The sequence below is a fragment of the Embiotoca jacksoni genome, unplaced genomic scaffold, assembly GCF_022577435.1.
Source record: "Embiotoca jacksoni isolate LCO1_2020_lvr unplaced genomic scaffold, fEmbJac1.0.p SCAF_23, whole genome shotgun sequence".
Lineage (NCBI taxonomy): Eukaryota > Metazoa > Chordata > Actinopteri > Embiotocidae > Embiotoca > Embiotoca jacksoni.
Genome location: NW_027185374.1, coordinates 4662604 through 4678229, shown reverse-complemented (window position 1 = coordinate 4678229; position 15626 = coordinate 4662604). Strand labels below are relative to the sequence as shown.

The window sequence follows — 15626 nt, the reverse complement described above, 5'->3', positions numbered from 1 at the left end:
GCCACTGCTAAAGGGTCTTAAAGTGCAATACCACTGAGGGCCACTAGGGGCTGGCTAAAAAAAACACTTCTGGCTCCAATAGACTCACATTCAAAAAGCATAAATTTCTCTAAGTCTGTCCATGTTTCCAGAAGTTATTATGGTGTCATGAGCTAAATTTACTCCTTCTGATCAGTGTTGTGGTGATCCTTCTGAAAATATTTGCATAAATAATTTAATACTGGGCTGCAGACATTCAGGGTTCCACTGTCGGTGGGCGGGACATAGTGCCCTTGGATGTTAACTTTGACTGAGCCTCAGAGACGAGCGATTGAAATGATTCCATGTTTTACTCAGTTAGCCGCAAAAGACGTGTACCGCTTGCTTCTCGGAACCACAATAGCCACATTAAGGGTAACTAAGCCGTGTTGAAATAAAGCAAACTTATCCTAAAATCCTCCTTTTACAGTAATTCAGATTGTGAACATAGAAACAGTGTTGTAAAAATACATGCATTACCACGTGGACATACACCCATCCTCATGTCTGAGAATTAATAATTACACGTGTCTGGAATGTCACACATCGCTCGACATTTCAAATTAATACCACCTAAAACAGGAATCACACCTTTTAAGGGAGGGTGCTCTCTAAGGCCTTCTTCACGTCCTCCTATTCTCACCTTCACTCAGTAGGAATCTTTTTGCCATTCTCAAAAACTGCACACACATACACAAACCTAATCTAACATTGCCCACATGTACACAGAGCTGCAACTTTAGGGCTGAAATAAAAGGAGAGAGACTTAATTGCTTGTTCTAAATTTACATTCAAACCAAACTGAACACCTTCAAATGCAACAATACTTGCTGCAGCAATAGCAATTGTCTTTTTTGTCTAGTTTTAGACAAAATACATTTACGCTTTTTGGATTAGAGTATTGCTGAAGGGGAGGGAGATGGGAAGATGATATGTAGGAAGCAGATGATGGAGAAGTGTTTTGGAGGGGAGGAAATCATTCCTCACCCCTTTATGGTTCACTAATGGAGGTGGCAGACTTGAATTACTGATGAGTGCAGCCTGTCATCCAGAGCACCTTTTTGTTTCTTTTAACTCGCTTTTACCTTTTAATCCTCTGCGTTTCTCCTTGCTTTTTTTTTTTTCTCTTTCACGCCTCCTTACAGTCTCTCTGCTTCCATTAAATGCAGTCCAATACCCCATGTAAATTTATACAAACAACCACTCGTATAAAAGGGCGAAGTCCCCTAAAGCTATGAGCTAAAAAACATCCTATATAGAAATAATTGTTCTTATGGTTTTCACCTATACACACACACACACACACACACACACACACACACACACACACACACACACACACACACACACACACACACACACACACACACACACACACACACACACACACACACACACACACACACTCCGCCACTGCTCCATTTTATTAGCCATGTCTCAGTTTGTATGGAGGTCAGGCGGCTGTGGCTCTGCAGTGAGCATCCATCATGGCTCTGCCGCTGTGGGGCAGTTTCCTTTTTTCCCCAGCTTATGAGCACCAACTGCTGCTCCTACAGCGCTCGCTCCCACACTGCAGCAGACGGAGCCAGCTTGAGCCATCTGTTTGTAGCTCTACTCCCTATATACTAAAGTCTTGCTTCCCTGGAAGGGCGTTGTGTGTGTGTGTGTGTGTGTGTGTGTGTGCGTGCGTGTGTGTGTGCGTGCGTGCGTGTGCGCGGGGGTGTTATCCTGTAATATTGATCAGGTCTGTAAGATGCCCTCCAGATTCATAGAAGCATCCAGAACAGTTGTATTCTGTTGAAACCTTTGCGTTTAGCTTGAAAAGGGATTGGCCCTGTGGAAACCAAAAATAAACGTAGACGGAAGCTCCCTGGTTTGGATCTACGTTTCCCCTCCCGCTTCCCTGCCTCTCTGACGTAAAGCAGATCAGCGGGTGCGGGCGTGGAATAATTCATTCCTCCTATTGATATCTGAGAGCGCTCACACCAATATTTACTCTCCACTCTCCAACTTCACTGTCTTTAATGAGGAAAGACTACCCGGAGTCTGGAAATGTCTGTAAAATACAGGATGAAAGACTCTACGTCGGACTTCTCGATCGCTGTTATCACAATGTTAAAATTGCACTCTTAATGGATGAACTTGTGCCGGAGTGTTGGTAAAAAAAAAAAAAAAAAATCCCCTGACTTTTTGTGTGTTGACATAAATCCCATCCGCTACTCGCTTCATATTTATTTTTGTGATTGGACAAAATTTATGGCTGAGCTAAAAAAACTGCTGCAGCGTGTGTGCACTCGGCCTTTAACTGCACCAAAAGCTGTAGATGATTTGTAGCCCACGCTATCTCCTTGAGTTTTACAGCCACAGTACATATTTTTCTGTCCACAGACAAATAGATAACAAGAAGAAATGCATTAATCCTAGAGAAAAAAATAAAATAAAACAGTGCTGTGTTCACCCTGCTGTCTTAATATGGGTGCATGCCTTCGTACTGTATAATTTGGTGTGCGTGTCTGAGTCCTGTCAGCGCTGACATGTGAGGTTACAGAGTCATTCTTCACTTTGGTTTCTTCTCTTGTGTGTTCCCCATTTATCTTCCTCACACCTGTCACACTCAAGGAGACCGGGAAGAAGTAAAGCTTAGTACCAACATGGCGTTTGGAAAATAAAAGTCTCCGCTGTTTACAACCGATGCATGATTCCGACTCTTTCCAGAAGTTTTTTGACTTGTTTATTGTTGCGATTTAGTTTTTTTGCCTCCTCGCTTTTCTTTCCTTTTTATGCTCTGCTGTGTCCATTTCCCATATGTTGCCGGCCCTCTAGTTTTCTTGTAGTTTATGGCCACGTTTAGTTTGAGACAGTAAATGCCTTTGCTGATATATCAGGTGCCATTACAGGTTGGTGGGTAGGTGTCCTGTGGTGCTGCTTTTTTTTTTTTTTTTTTTTTTGACTCCAGGCTAGTCATTGTTTTTTGTCCATATATATATGTTCCGTTCTGATATTTGTACTTCTTTTCCCTAAAAGTGACCTTTCTCTATCTCTCTCTGTCTCCATATTTCTTGTGTATCTTTCCCTGCCTTTGCCCTTGTCTCACTTTCTGCCTCATCCGCCGTCTCTTTTTCTTTTACAGCCTGGATGACAGAGGCGAGCTGGTGTTGATTCCGTGGGACGAGCAGAGACACCGAGAGATGGACTGGTGTGAGGCAGAGGAGTGCAGGTAAACACTTCTCATCACCCTTGACATAAACACACAGCATGATGGCGCCGCACAGAAAGCCTTATTATACCCACCAGTTAGGCATGATTATCATAAACTCTGTCCGTACCCATGATAACAAAGCCTCTACTAGAATTGTTCAAATTCATGCAAACAGAGCAGATGCTTGTGCTGGCATCATTATGTGAAACAAAACATGACATCCTATTATCCCAATGTTAAACAGAGCCATAACAAACTAATACCAAATCTTGTTGCGCTGCCAATTTATGCCATTTGCCCGTTTCTGTTGGGAGGCCAGCTTCATTAACAATTTTATTTAGCAAGCTGTTTTTTTGTTTTTTTTAATTTGCTCTTTGGTGTAGACTCAAAATATTAGTTGGATACTGGAGTATACTTGGCCATAAATTGCTGGGAGACATTTCTGATAATGTGATTGGAGCTGCAGTGATAGCAGCAAGGTTTAACACAGTGTTTCTCCCACATGTCTTTTTCTTACCACGTTACACTCTTCCTCTTCTTATTTATTCCTCCTTCTGTTTCTCTTCTTTTCTCTCTTCCCTCTCTTTGCTCTGCTCCTCCTTTACTGTTAAAGTTGGTGATACTTTATTTTGTTGTTATCAAAACCTATAGAAAGAATGAATCCAGCAATGTGTTATCCTGTGTTATACTCTCAGTCCTAAGCCCAACCCACGAAGCATGCAAGCTCCTAAAAACATGTCACAAATGTGTTACTTTTATTTGCTTATTTATTTCAAAACAGCGACATAATTTCCTAAAACAGCAGCACACTGTAGGTGGATGAGAGTTTGTTGATCAGTTCAGCTGTGAATCAGGTTCTTTTTTAAGTATTTTTTTATTTTTATTTTTTATTTTATTTTTACAGTGTTTGTGGTATCAACTCAAAATTAACAACCAATTTGTTCTCTGTTATGAAGGAACGTGTCACCCATTGCCTCACTGATGTAATACACAGCATGTGTTATGTAGTAGTGTTTTTTGACAACAACTTTGGCTCAATAGTTGTTACTTGTTGGCAGGATCAGTGGGTTGTTTGGATGTTTTTATGAGATTTGTGGACGACTAGAAAAATATGCGGACTAATTCTCCTTTTTTCCTTTCATCAGCCATTCCTTGCCTTATTAATTCTCTAAGAATGATCATAAATATTCCTCATAAGAAAACGCTTCATCCATGTCTTTCCCAGAGCGGTGCTGGACCAGAACTTGTTCGATGATGACAGCTTCCTGTATGAGGAGGCTGTAGAGCTGCTGAGATTCCGTACAGACACACCCTCCATCGAACTGCTGACCGACTGGTACCAGAGCAGAGCTCAGGATATCGACTCCTGCTCAAGACAGGTAGGAGCGCTCTCGGAGTGCCAGCATGCTCCAATCAAAGTGTTGGATGGTCAAAAAAAAGGATCGGAGCCCTCTGCCTCCACACTGTTTGGATGCAGGACTTGATTGGACAGAAAATCAAGTCCATTTAGTGATTGACAAGGAGGGAGGAGGTAGAAGTAAGACAACTATTTCATTTTTCATATGAACAAACAAGTGCAATTTTAAAGGTGTTTTCTCATAACAACTCTGAAAAATCAGGAGAATTGGGTCCAGTCATTGTCCACTGTTGCCCTTTTACACATGTACCACACAGAAGATTGTCGGTCAAACGTATTCTCACCTGCTGGAAATTCTCCATATACAAAGAGGACTTGCGGATCCTTGAAATTGTCTGGTGATTTTGCCGTCAGCCTAAACTTGACAGAAGTGTCTGAATCTCGCTGTCTCTTCAGTCAGACATTTCCGTTGGTGCTTCTGATTTTCAGTCAAATCATCGATACTGCCTTCAAATGGTACCTGTGAGCCTGTGGTTATGACAGTATGCCTAGCATTCAAGTGGTTAAGTCATGAGAATTAATTAACAGCAACATGGGTGACAACTAGAAGCCACTTTTACTAAGAATAAAGCAATCAAGCAGGTGGGTAATGTCATAGACGAAATGCAAAAGGCAATAATGACAGAGGGAGAAGATAAGGCCATTGGGAACATCGACATTTCCCTAAGGTGTATTATTAAACAATAAAAAAAAACATCCAATGAAACTTGAACTTTCATGGCCGTCGCCATGACTGAAAACATCAGCAAATAAGTGACAGCTTGTGATCTCTGAGGTTGAGGTCCGAGGTTGTGAATATCACAAGATGGGGACGTTCATTTGGAGTCTTCTTGTGAACACGGTAAACATGAACCAATTAGAAGGCAGCAAAAAATGTCATCAACCACTTGCTCCCTCTGAATTCTCCGGACAGTCACCTGCTCTGTTCACAAATGTGGTCACTCGGGCATTAAATTGACTTTGTACTTAGTAGCTGACTGCAAATCTGCATGATCTCTGGTCCATCTGATTTGGACATTTCTCCCCTACAGCTCCTCTGGGTAATGTCTACATAAGTTCAGGGTTGTAGTGCATGTGTGAAAGCACAATATGAATCTCCGCCATTACTGACTGGCTGAAAGTCTGTGTTATCATCATATTTTAATAGGTGCTGCATCTTGCCCTTTCTTTTTCACAACAGGTCCTGATTGGAACTGCTACAGGCATCTGGTACAAACTAGTGTTTGCACACCCTGTTAAGGTTCCTTCTCAGGTTCCTTCTGCTTGATTGGATCTTAGAGCAGGGCAGCAGCAGAAAGGAATTAATAGATATCTGGCTGTTTCAAAGATAATTGCTGTTGCACACTTATTTTAGATGATCGGGACCGAAAAATACGACCGGCCGGGATTCAGGCTGCAGAGGAGATGTTGCCAACCTCCATCAGTGAAGGTCATTTTGATCCTATCTGTGACAGTTACTATCATATTTGCCATATGGACCTCTAATGAAGAGAAACCGGAGCTTCTGTCACCTGCGTTTTGATACTATAAATGAAGAGTAGGACTTGATAGGACTTGTTTAGTGGAGTAATGGGATGTTAACTCTGCTGCTGCCCACTCTCTCCACCCACTCTATCCACACTGCGGCTCTGTCCCCTCTTTACCTCCTTCACAGTGATGGATCAAGGTTGTCACAGCGCTCCCTTTGTCTTTGTGAAAGGACTAACCAGGGTGCAGTCATATCTTTCCCCTTCATTTCTCCACTTCATCCCTTTCACTCAGTGTAAGAAGGGATGGAAGGAAAGGAGATTTTGAGGTCCATTGCTCATTTTTGAAGGCAACTGGGGAATCCTGCCTTTCATCATCCACTCAAGAGAGAAGGACTGGGAGACTGAGCGTGTGTGAAAAAGGAAGTATTGGTTAATCTCAAGGAATCACACCAGCTCTGTCTTTTATTCTCTCCCTTGTTCCTTTATAATTAGACCTCATCTCCTTTTGCACTCTCACACGTTACTCCATGAGCCTCTCGGGACTGTCCTTTAGTCTCATGTCTCTGGGTTTTTCACACACTCTTTCTCACACACAGTGAAGTGAGAAAGACAGAGAGAGAGAGACAGACACGGAGACAAAGACGCAGAGACACAGATTGGGGGGAAAAAAAAGCTCTGTTGTCATTTGCTGTTTTTTTCTTCTTCTCTCTTTTACTCCTTCTTTTTCATCTCATTTGTTCTCTCTCATTTGCACCCTCCTCCCATCCCTCATCTGGCCTTGTTTATGCTTGGGAAAGCGTTTTCATGGAGGAAAATGGGGCTTGATTAAAAGGAGCGACATCAGAGGAAGCTGGAGTGTTCTAAACCAGTCACAGTCGTGGCAGGAAGCGAGACACTGAATGGAAGGATTGACAAGATGACTCAGAGAGAGTAAGAAAGAGGCACCAGCTTGAAATACAGCATAGAATGGAAGCCAAAGAAAGAAATGCAGACAAATGCTGGGTGAATGTAACATTTCTTCTTACGTTAGTGTATCATAAAGACAGAAAGAGGAGAAAATAGCACATACGGATGGTGAGGAAAGCTCATGGACAGATGTGTCTGTGGGGGAGAAAATAGCCAGTTATGAGGGGGTGAAATGGTAGAAATCCAGAATATTAGATAGAAGTGGTTGTTGTGTTGCGTTCAGAGTTCAGCCAGAGGCCAACTATGGCGACTATGTCACAGAGTTTATCTAAGAGGGGGGGGGAGAAAGAGAAGAGGATAAAAAAAAATTCAGCAGAGTTGAAGAGAAAAAATGTGAGAATGATGTTTGAACGTGAGGACTGAGATAGGACAGGGATGAGAAACAAAGACGGATCAAATGGAGTTGGAGAATTACAGTGAAGGCTCTGAAATCTGCTGGGGCGATGAGACGGAGACAGCACAGCAGAGAGAGTGAGAGACCGAGGATACGGAGAACGACGAGGGGAGGGGGATGGAATGAGGTTTTAATTTAAAAGTGTGAGATTTTTAACATCTGAATTGTCAGCGGTTGGCTGGGGAGTCTATCTCTGGAGAGCAGGGAAGAGAAGCGGGGAGGGATGGCGAGAACAGAGAGAATCTTTACTCACAGTTAGATCAATAGACCTCTCCCTTTTGTTGTATCTAATTACTCAGGATCTGAGTAAAGGTGATTTGGGTTTTCTCCGTGTGTGTGTGTGTGTGTGTGTGTGTGTGTGTGTGTTTTGTATTTTACAAATCAAAAGCGTGCAATTATTTATTCAAAAAGAAGTGTGTTGAGATAAGCTGAAGATGACAAGGTTGTGGACCCTGTGCATGTGCGTGTGTGCCAAAGAGCATTCCTTTCTCTAAAAGGTGGAAAGAAAGCAATCATCACCACGGGGCCCAGCGCCATCTGCCATTGATTGGCTAACATCCACAGGTGGCTGAGGATCGATTGGCTGGGCGTGCTGCCAGCGTATAGGTGGTCGCATATTGACTGGCTGCTCTTCTGGATGGAATTGTATCGATCAGAGTGGCAGGAAGCTCAAATCTTTCCTGTTTTATTGTGAAAAGACTAATGACTGGATATTAGTAATGACTGACAAGTATTGTTTGGCCTCGGACTGGTTAGGATATTGTTGTTTTGTCCAGTTCAGTAATCGCAGCAACGATGTTACACTGATGTAACACATCGCTACAAACAGCGTGTGTATTCCCTTGCTGCATGAGTGTCTTTGACTCGGTTAACTTTTTTGTAACAAGGTGGAGAGATACAAGGTGATATATAAAAATGCAGTGCAGTACAACAGCTACAAAGTACAGCCTTTATGGTGACCACAGAATTAATTCAACAATTCGGACATGACGCAACTTGAAAGTCAGGAGCGTACCGGGCTTCTGAGGTCTTCTGCAGTACAGCATACAAAGTTCAAGTTGTTCTGTCTGCCTTTGTACTGCACTTAAAGGAATAATTTAACATTTTGAGGCAAAGGATTTTTTTGTTGTTGTTAAGAGTTAGATGAAAAGGTTTATACCACTCTCACATCTGCACGGTAATTATGATGTTAAATTAAGCAACTGTTCAATTTAGCTTAGTATAAAGAAACACAGTCATTATCCAATTAACATACGGACATGAGAGAGCTCTTTAGATTTTAGCTTGTTTTTTTGCCCTAATTTGCATTTTGATGTTTTAACAGTGCATATAGGTATTATGTATTACTAAATGGTGAGTTCATGACAAAGGAAGAATGTTGAATAACTGCTGAGGCTGGACCAGTTGAGAACCACCACACTAAAGAGTTAGTCAATGATAAAATGACATTATAATCCAAGTTAACCAATGATCCAGTCTCTTGAAACTCTTAAACAAAAAACAATTTGGACTATGATGTAGATCTTTTTTTTTTGGCCTGTTTAAGATGAAGCAAATTTTCTACCCATCAGGTGGACTGTGCCCTGTCGCTGGTGCGTCTCGGGAAGGAGCGGGACATCCCAGAGCTGGAGCTCTTATGTGATGACTTGGTCACCATGGAAACGCTCGTATATGAGTCATCATGTGAGCTGAGTCTGACACTTAAAGATCTGCAGCAGCTCAGCGACATTGACAAACTGTGCCTGCTCATGAAAAACGTAAGTGCCGATAATTTTAACCTTTGATGGTTTTCTCTGACTTTTTTCCACAGTATACATCAAATCAGTTTTTGGCCGAAAATTCACATTCTTCATGTCATAAGACTGATGAAGAGGCTCTGGTTAAATTGTTTAAAAAGTGTTGTTGTCACTCCACGTGTGCTTAGGCACCAAAAACATATAGGTATGAAAGAATATCTCGTCACTGAAACTCATTATCATTATTATTACTCATTATCAACTTCAACTTCTTTAATGTCAATCCACTATATAACATACAGACATACAGATGGATAAAAAAAACAAAAACGTTCCTACTGTGTCTAAAATAAATACACAACACAAGAAAAGCATAAAAATGCAACAATAACAGCAAAAACAAACACCATAGTACAAATATGGGCCCATAGTGCAAAGGTTCTGAGTTTATGGGGCAGTGGGGAGAGATGGGAGAGAGTTCAGCACCCGGACAGCCTCATGTGTGAAGCTGGTCTTCAGTCTGGAGGAGCGTCCATGGAGGCAGGAGGCTGAAGAGGCTGTGTGAGGGATGGTTAAGTCTCCACCAATGCTGCCTGCTTTGCGGTTAAGGCAGGTGTTGTTGATGTCCAAGAGGGAGGGGAGTGTGGAACCAATGAGCCTACCAGCTGCCTTCACGATGTGCTGCAGGGTCTTTCGGTTGGAGTCAGTATCAGTATTATGTTCATGTTTTATTGAAAGGTTTTTCATAGTTTTGACCGAATTCATTTTAGAGACAGATACATGCGAGTTGTTTTTGGTGAAAAAATATTGCTTTCCCCACTCAGCACTATGTTAAATTACATTTCCCAGCATGCCGCTTTGTCTAGCTCCCAGTGTGTGGGCTGCTCATCATCAGTAAGCCTGCCTCCCATTTCCCTGTCATTACATTTCGTTTTACAGTTCCACAGTTTACAGTATAGCTACTCTATTGTCTGTGATTGCTTAAAAAAAATAAATATATATAATGTATGCTAATTTCAACGTGAATATGCAACAAAACAGACAGAGCAGTTGCACAGTTTAAAAACGGCTTCACAGTAAATCAGTTTCTTTTAATTCTGAAAATCTCTGACATTTGTTGACACAAACTTCCCTTCCAACACCAGCAGGAGAGCTGTGAAAGCTAGTCCATAGCAGGTAGTACAGTTACAAGTCCCCTCGGAGTACATAACATGAGCTGTCCTCTAAATTGTAGCTAATAACTGCCAGCTTTAGCCTATGAGGACCACTGCCAGTAGGATCTGCCATATAGGCAGGCAGCCAGCAAATGTTGTTGACTGCACTAACACATGCTGTTTGACTGGTACTCCCTTTGGGCGCTGTGTGTGTGTGTGTGTGTGTGTGTGTGTGTGTGTGTGTGTGTGTGTGTGTGTGTGTGTGTGTGTGTGTGTGTGAATGTTTACCAAACTCGCCTAGATTAAATCACCCTCTTTGCCTGTGTCTGATGTCTTTCTTTATCAGAGACACAGTACAGCACAGCAAAAAAAAAATGTGCGTGTGGGTGTGCAAGTTTGTATTTAGCATCTGAGAATTTTTTTTGTATCTTTTTTTTCATGTAAATGCTCTCTTATCTGTATATCCTGAGTAAGAGCTGGTGCGAGGCCCTGCATTAACTTGCCATGCATCTGCACAAAGCACGGCACAACCCACCTAGTGTAGCAATTATAGTTCAAGTTCAGGTTTAATTGCATGCTGCAACTTCATGTAAATGCAGTTTAGTAGGAAATGCTTCTAAAATGTTCTAAAAACATTGAAAAAGAAAGGAAAAAAAAGACTAGTATAACTTTGCTGATTGTTGTACACACACACACACACACACACACACACACACACACACACACACACACACACACACTTTAGACACTCATTTTCTTATTGATCACACAGTACCATCAGGGAGTCATCTAATCAGTCCCGAATTTATTCTGCAGCATGATAAAGACCTTGAACATACAGACAGTCATAAAGAGCTATCAGGTTCAATACAAATAGGACTGCAACAGATGGTCTGACCCCCACAGAGGCTTGATCTCAACATCGTGGATGTCACAGTGGGATTACGTAAAGAGATAGAAGCAGTTTAGACAGCCTGAATTCAGTGAAGCACTGTGCAAGTTCACCAAGATAATCAGATCTGCCAAATAGCTTCAAAACCTGTGTGAAAGTGTACTGAGGTAAACTGGTGCTGTTTGCAAGGCAAAGGGTGGTCACACTAAATACTGATTTCATTTTGTTTGTTTATGTTTATTGCAACCTCTATAAAGTTAACTGATGAATAAAAACATCTTTACTTTTAGTGCTTAGTTGGGTATATGTATATGAACAAGAAAATGTTTCATAGGCTGTGCATCTGATTTTTTTTTTTTCCAACTTTCAAACATGTTTTTATACGTTTTCTGTTCTTTTTGGTTAACCACCTTGTAACATGATGTTCTGTGACACAGAAGTCCAGTTAATGAACTGCTGTAAAAATAATCTATGCTCATAAGGATTTTTACTTCGTTGGTGACAGCAACAAATGACATGATCCAGTGTACTGTATATCTTTCTGGGGCAGAGTGACACTTGTGAGGGGGGCTAACTTTAGCTCATAAACATAAATAATGTACAATCAACTGCTCTCTTTCATAGCACTCGTTTGGAATACGCAAAGGGTTGTATCCCACAGGGAGACGTCTCACTCAAATCGAGGTCAAGCAGGGATCCTAGAATACAGGAACCCTTTCGTATCTTTCAGAATGGCAGTCTGAGGGGGAAAAAATGTCAATCAAATCAATCAAAAACAATCATTTAGTCTACAAACACCATTCTCTGTCACACAAAGTGACAAAGTGGACAAGCTACTGTTGTTGAGGTTTTTTTAAGAAATATATATCATAATAAAATATATATAAAAGTATAAAAATGACTAAGTATAATGTTTGTTGAATTTGTTTAGTTGAGTTCTCCTTCTGTACTTTTTGGACTTGTGTGAAAGTCAGATCACGTTTTAGGTCATATTTATGCAGAAACGGGTTCACAAACTTTCATGCACCATTGTAACACACAAGTTCATATCAACGCTATTATGCCGCCTGCAGCATGTTTTAAAGTTGATGTCTTTGTATTACCAGTCCAGCACCGAGCGCTACATGAAAGACGCCTTCCAGTGGATGATGCCGTTCCTGCACCGCTGTGAGGGACAGAAAGAGGACGCTGCCAAATCTCTGCTCGGAGAGTACCTGGTCAGCCTGGCCCAGCGGGACCTCACCCTGCCGCTCATCATTTTCCAGCTCTCCAAACCTGATGCAAGTATCCCAACGCACACACAACACGAGTGCAGGGGGCATCACACTTGTGTAATCATAAATGAAGGCACAGGAAAATGAAAGCAGATGCACACACACACACACACACACACACACACACACACACACACACACACACACACACACACACACACACACACACACACACACACACACACACACACACACACATATACAGCACACTGCGTACACTATACCAGCATAAACACACACACACACACACACACACTGTGGCTGTGGCTGTTTATGTGGTGTCAGGGCCAATGTCGTAGCCCTACACTGTAAATGTTATATTTATAAACCCATAAGGGCACAGCCAAGGACAGGTCTCTGGCCTATTACAAAAACACACACACACACACACACACACACACACACACACACACACACACACACACACACACACACACACACACACACACACACACACACACACACACTCCACAGGAAGCAAATACTCAAATTGATGCAGTACTTTAGTGTGTATGTACACATAAACTACAGGGTCAGTTGCGCATCAGTACTGTACGCACATACCGACTCTGCTGTGCTCTCCTCCAGTGCCAGCAGAAGATCATCGGGGACCCGGACCAGCTAATGGCGGTCGCTCTGGAGTGCATCTACAGCTGTGAGAGAGACGACCAGCTTAGCCTCTGTTACGACGTCCTGGAGTGTCTGCCGCAGAGGGGCTACGGGTCAGACACACACACACACACACACACACACACACACACACACACACACACACACACACACACACACACACACACACACACACACACACACACACACACACAGTATAGAGCCATGCATGATCACACACCGCCACAACACTGGTTTTCATTCAGATTATGAAAGCCATGATGTAAGGATGATAAATCAGTTCACTGCCTCATATGCAGGACTACATCGGTCCCAACCTTCCCACCTCTTTCCTTTTCTTCTACTTTTCTGTCTCCCTCACAGGACCCATCATTAAACCTAACTACCACCTCTGTTTCTGTCTCCCTCCCTTCTCACCTGTCTCCTCCTCCTCTTCCTCCTTCTCTAACTCTGACTCCAAGGAGCCATCAGTTAGCCCAGCTACAGTCTATACAGCATTTCCTACCACCTACTATTGCTGTCTTCACCCTTCTCTCACCCATCTCTTCTGTAACACATTTTATTTCATATGGCAAGAGGGCCTGTCCTTTAAGTTCCCCAGGAGGCTGTGTGGGCATGCAGTGCATTTGAAGTAGAGCGAGTTATAATAAAAGAATGAAAGGAGAAAAAAGATCAAAGAGGACAAAAGAGAAAATAGTTGATAAAGTGGACCCATGGAGTGTCAGAGCAGGTAAAGAGAATTAAAAAGACTCGTTCTTAGTTGAATTGTCTTTCCTGTGTTTAATTGAAGAGTTCAATTACTCCTGTAAGAAAAGCTTCTTTTTTTTTTTCTTTCTGCAATGAAACACATACTTTTCAACAGTGCTGTCTTTTGCCCTTTTCAACCTGCTCACATAGTTCACTTTAGCTGCTCTGTGGTGTGCCATGCTGTGATCATATGCATTTCCACAGCACACGCACAGCGGGGGATAACTGCACTGAAGCGAGATAGTGTCATATTGGTCTGGAACAGGGCCAATCTCAAACAAGGTGCGATGATTGTACTAAACAGCAAATATAATACAGGAGGCTAAAGTTGTAATTTTTCCATTTGTGAGTTTTAAGGTTTTTATGCCTCTGCGTCGGTGAGAGCTGCAGCTGGAGGCGTTATGTTATCAGGTTGTTCGTCTGTCCCTTTCTCGTGAATGTGATATATCAAGAACGCCTTCAGATGATTACTTGGTCTCGAGGATGAACTGATGAGAATTTGGTCAATGTGACGTCTCACAATATGCTTATTTAGAGCGGTCATTACTTAATAATTCGTACTCTAATTATGACAAAATTCCCCACAAATATCCAATAGGATAAAATGATGGAGTCATTGATGGCATTTTATAATCCAAAAGGTCAACTTCACTGTGACATCATAATGTTCTGCAAAAACACTTCTCTGGCCATTATTCAGCACCATAACTCAGGAACAGAAGGGGAGATCGTAACCATTTTTCACCTTCAGTTGGGCACTGATTTGATGACACTAATCTTGTGTGTCGACCTTGAAATTGTGCTGATTGTATAGATCTTCTGTGCTGTCTGGTGGAAGATGTGTGTGAAGCGTCCGTAATTTTGAATTTGTAGCTTCCGTGCAGCCAGCATCCATATTTGAAGCAGAAGACGTATAAGGATTTCTGAGTGTGGACAGATATGGATGTAAACTGCAGCTTGACTGGTTATTTGAGGTAAATAACTGCATGGTGGTAATTCTAGTTTCCTCAGATCCAGAGACGTCTGTTTCAAAGATATTTTTGCAGCCACTCCAACGCAATGTAGATGAATGGAGTTTATGTCTGATACCTACGGCGATGAAAAAGGACATTTAATAATCTCAGCAGCAACAGTCTTTCCAGAAACAATGGCATGTTTACTGTGAAATGTCTGAGTGGGAACACCAGCCCATTCCCAGGTCATGCTCGGTGCCATTTCTTTTTTTTAAATGGTCAGACAGTTGAAGATAGTCTAGGTGACTAAGAGTTGGTAGATATGAGAAATGCAGTTTATCTTGTTGATCACATTTATAGATTCAGATGTATCATTGTCACGTACAGTTTCACATACGTCCATTTGCTAAAGACAGTTGAACTGGTCGCCCAATCAAAACATGCATGGAATATTCAGCAGCATGAAAATGTATCCTCTTAATTGCAATTTGCTGCTACAGTTCAGCAGTTGACGATATTAATTGCTTGATCTTAGCAGTTTTTTTTGAAGATACTTCAACATATATATTACTCCTACTTTTTTCTTTCGACAGTAAATCAGTAGAGAACTGCATTCCAGACTAAACTAAACACTTTGCTAGGCGGATTTTACAGTATTTTCTGCACTGTTTGGATTAGCAAGGCTGCAAGGCTGTACTGTTTATGCAATGCTTTCAATTTACCATCTCTCCCAGGAGTGTTTTCTCTTACTTGCTAAGCTCTAAAATTGCCATCCCA

General features: G+C 41.9%; 1 protein-coding gene across 1 annotated transcript in view; it reads left to right on the top strand.

Annotated features, from left to right (window-relative positions):
- The window catches only part of nbas (NBAS subunit of NRZ tethering complex), a 151888-nt gene that overhangs the window by 36378 nt on the left and 99884 nt on the right, over positions 1-15626 (top strand). Inside the window, exons 22-26 of the mRNA XM_069158355.1 lie at positions 3149-3235; positions 4443-4596; positions 9035-9220; positions 12352-12525; positions 13108-13241. Coding sequence (XP_069014456.1) covers positions 3149-3235; positions 4443-4596; positions 9035-9220; positions 12352-12525; positions 13108-13241 — 735 coding nt within the window. The remainder of the gene's footprint in view (positions 1-3148; positions 3236-4442; positions 4597-9034; positions 9221-12351; positions 12526-13107; positions 13242-15626) is intronic.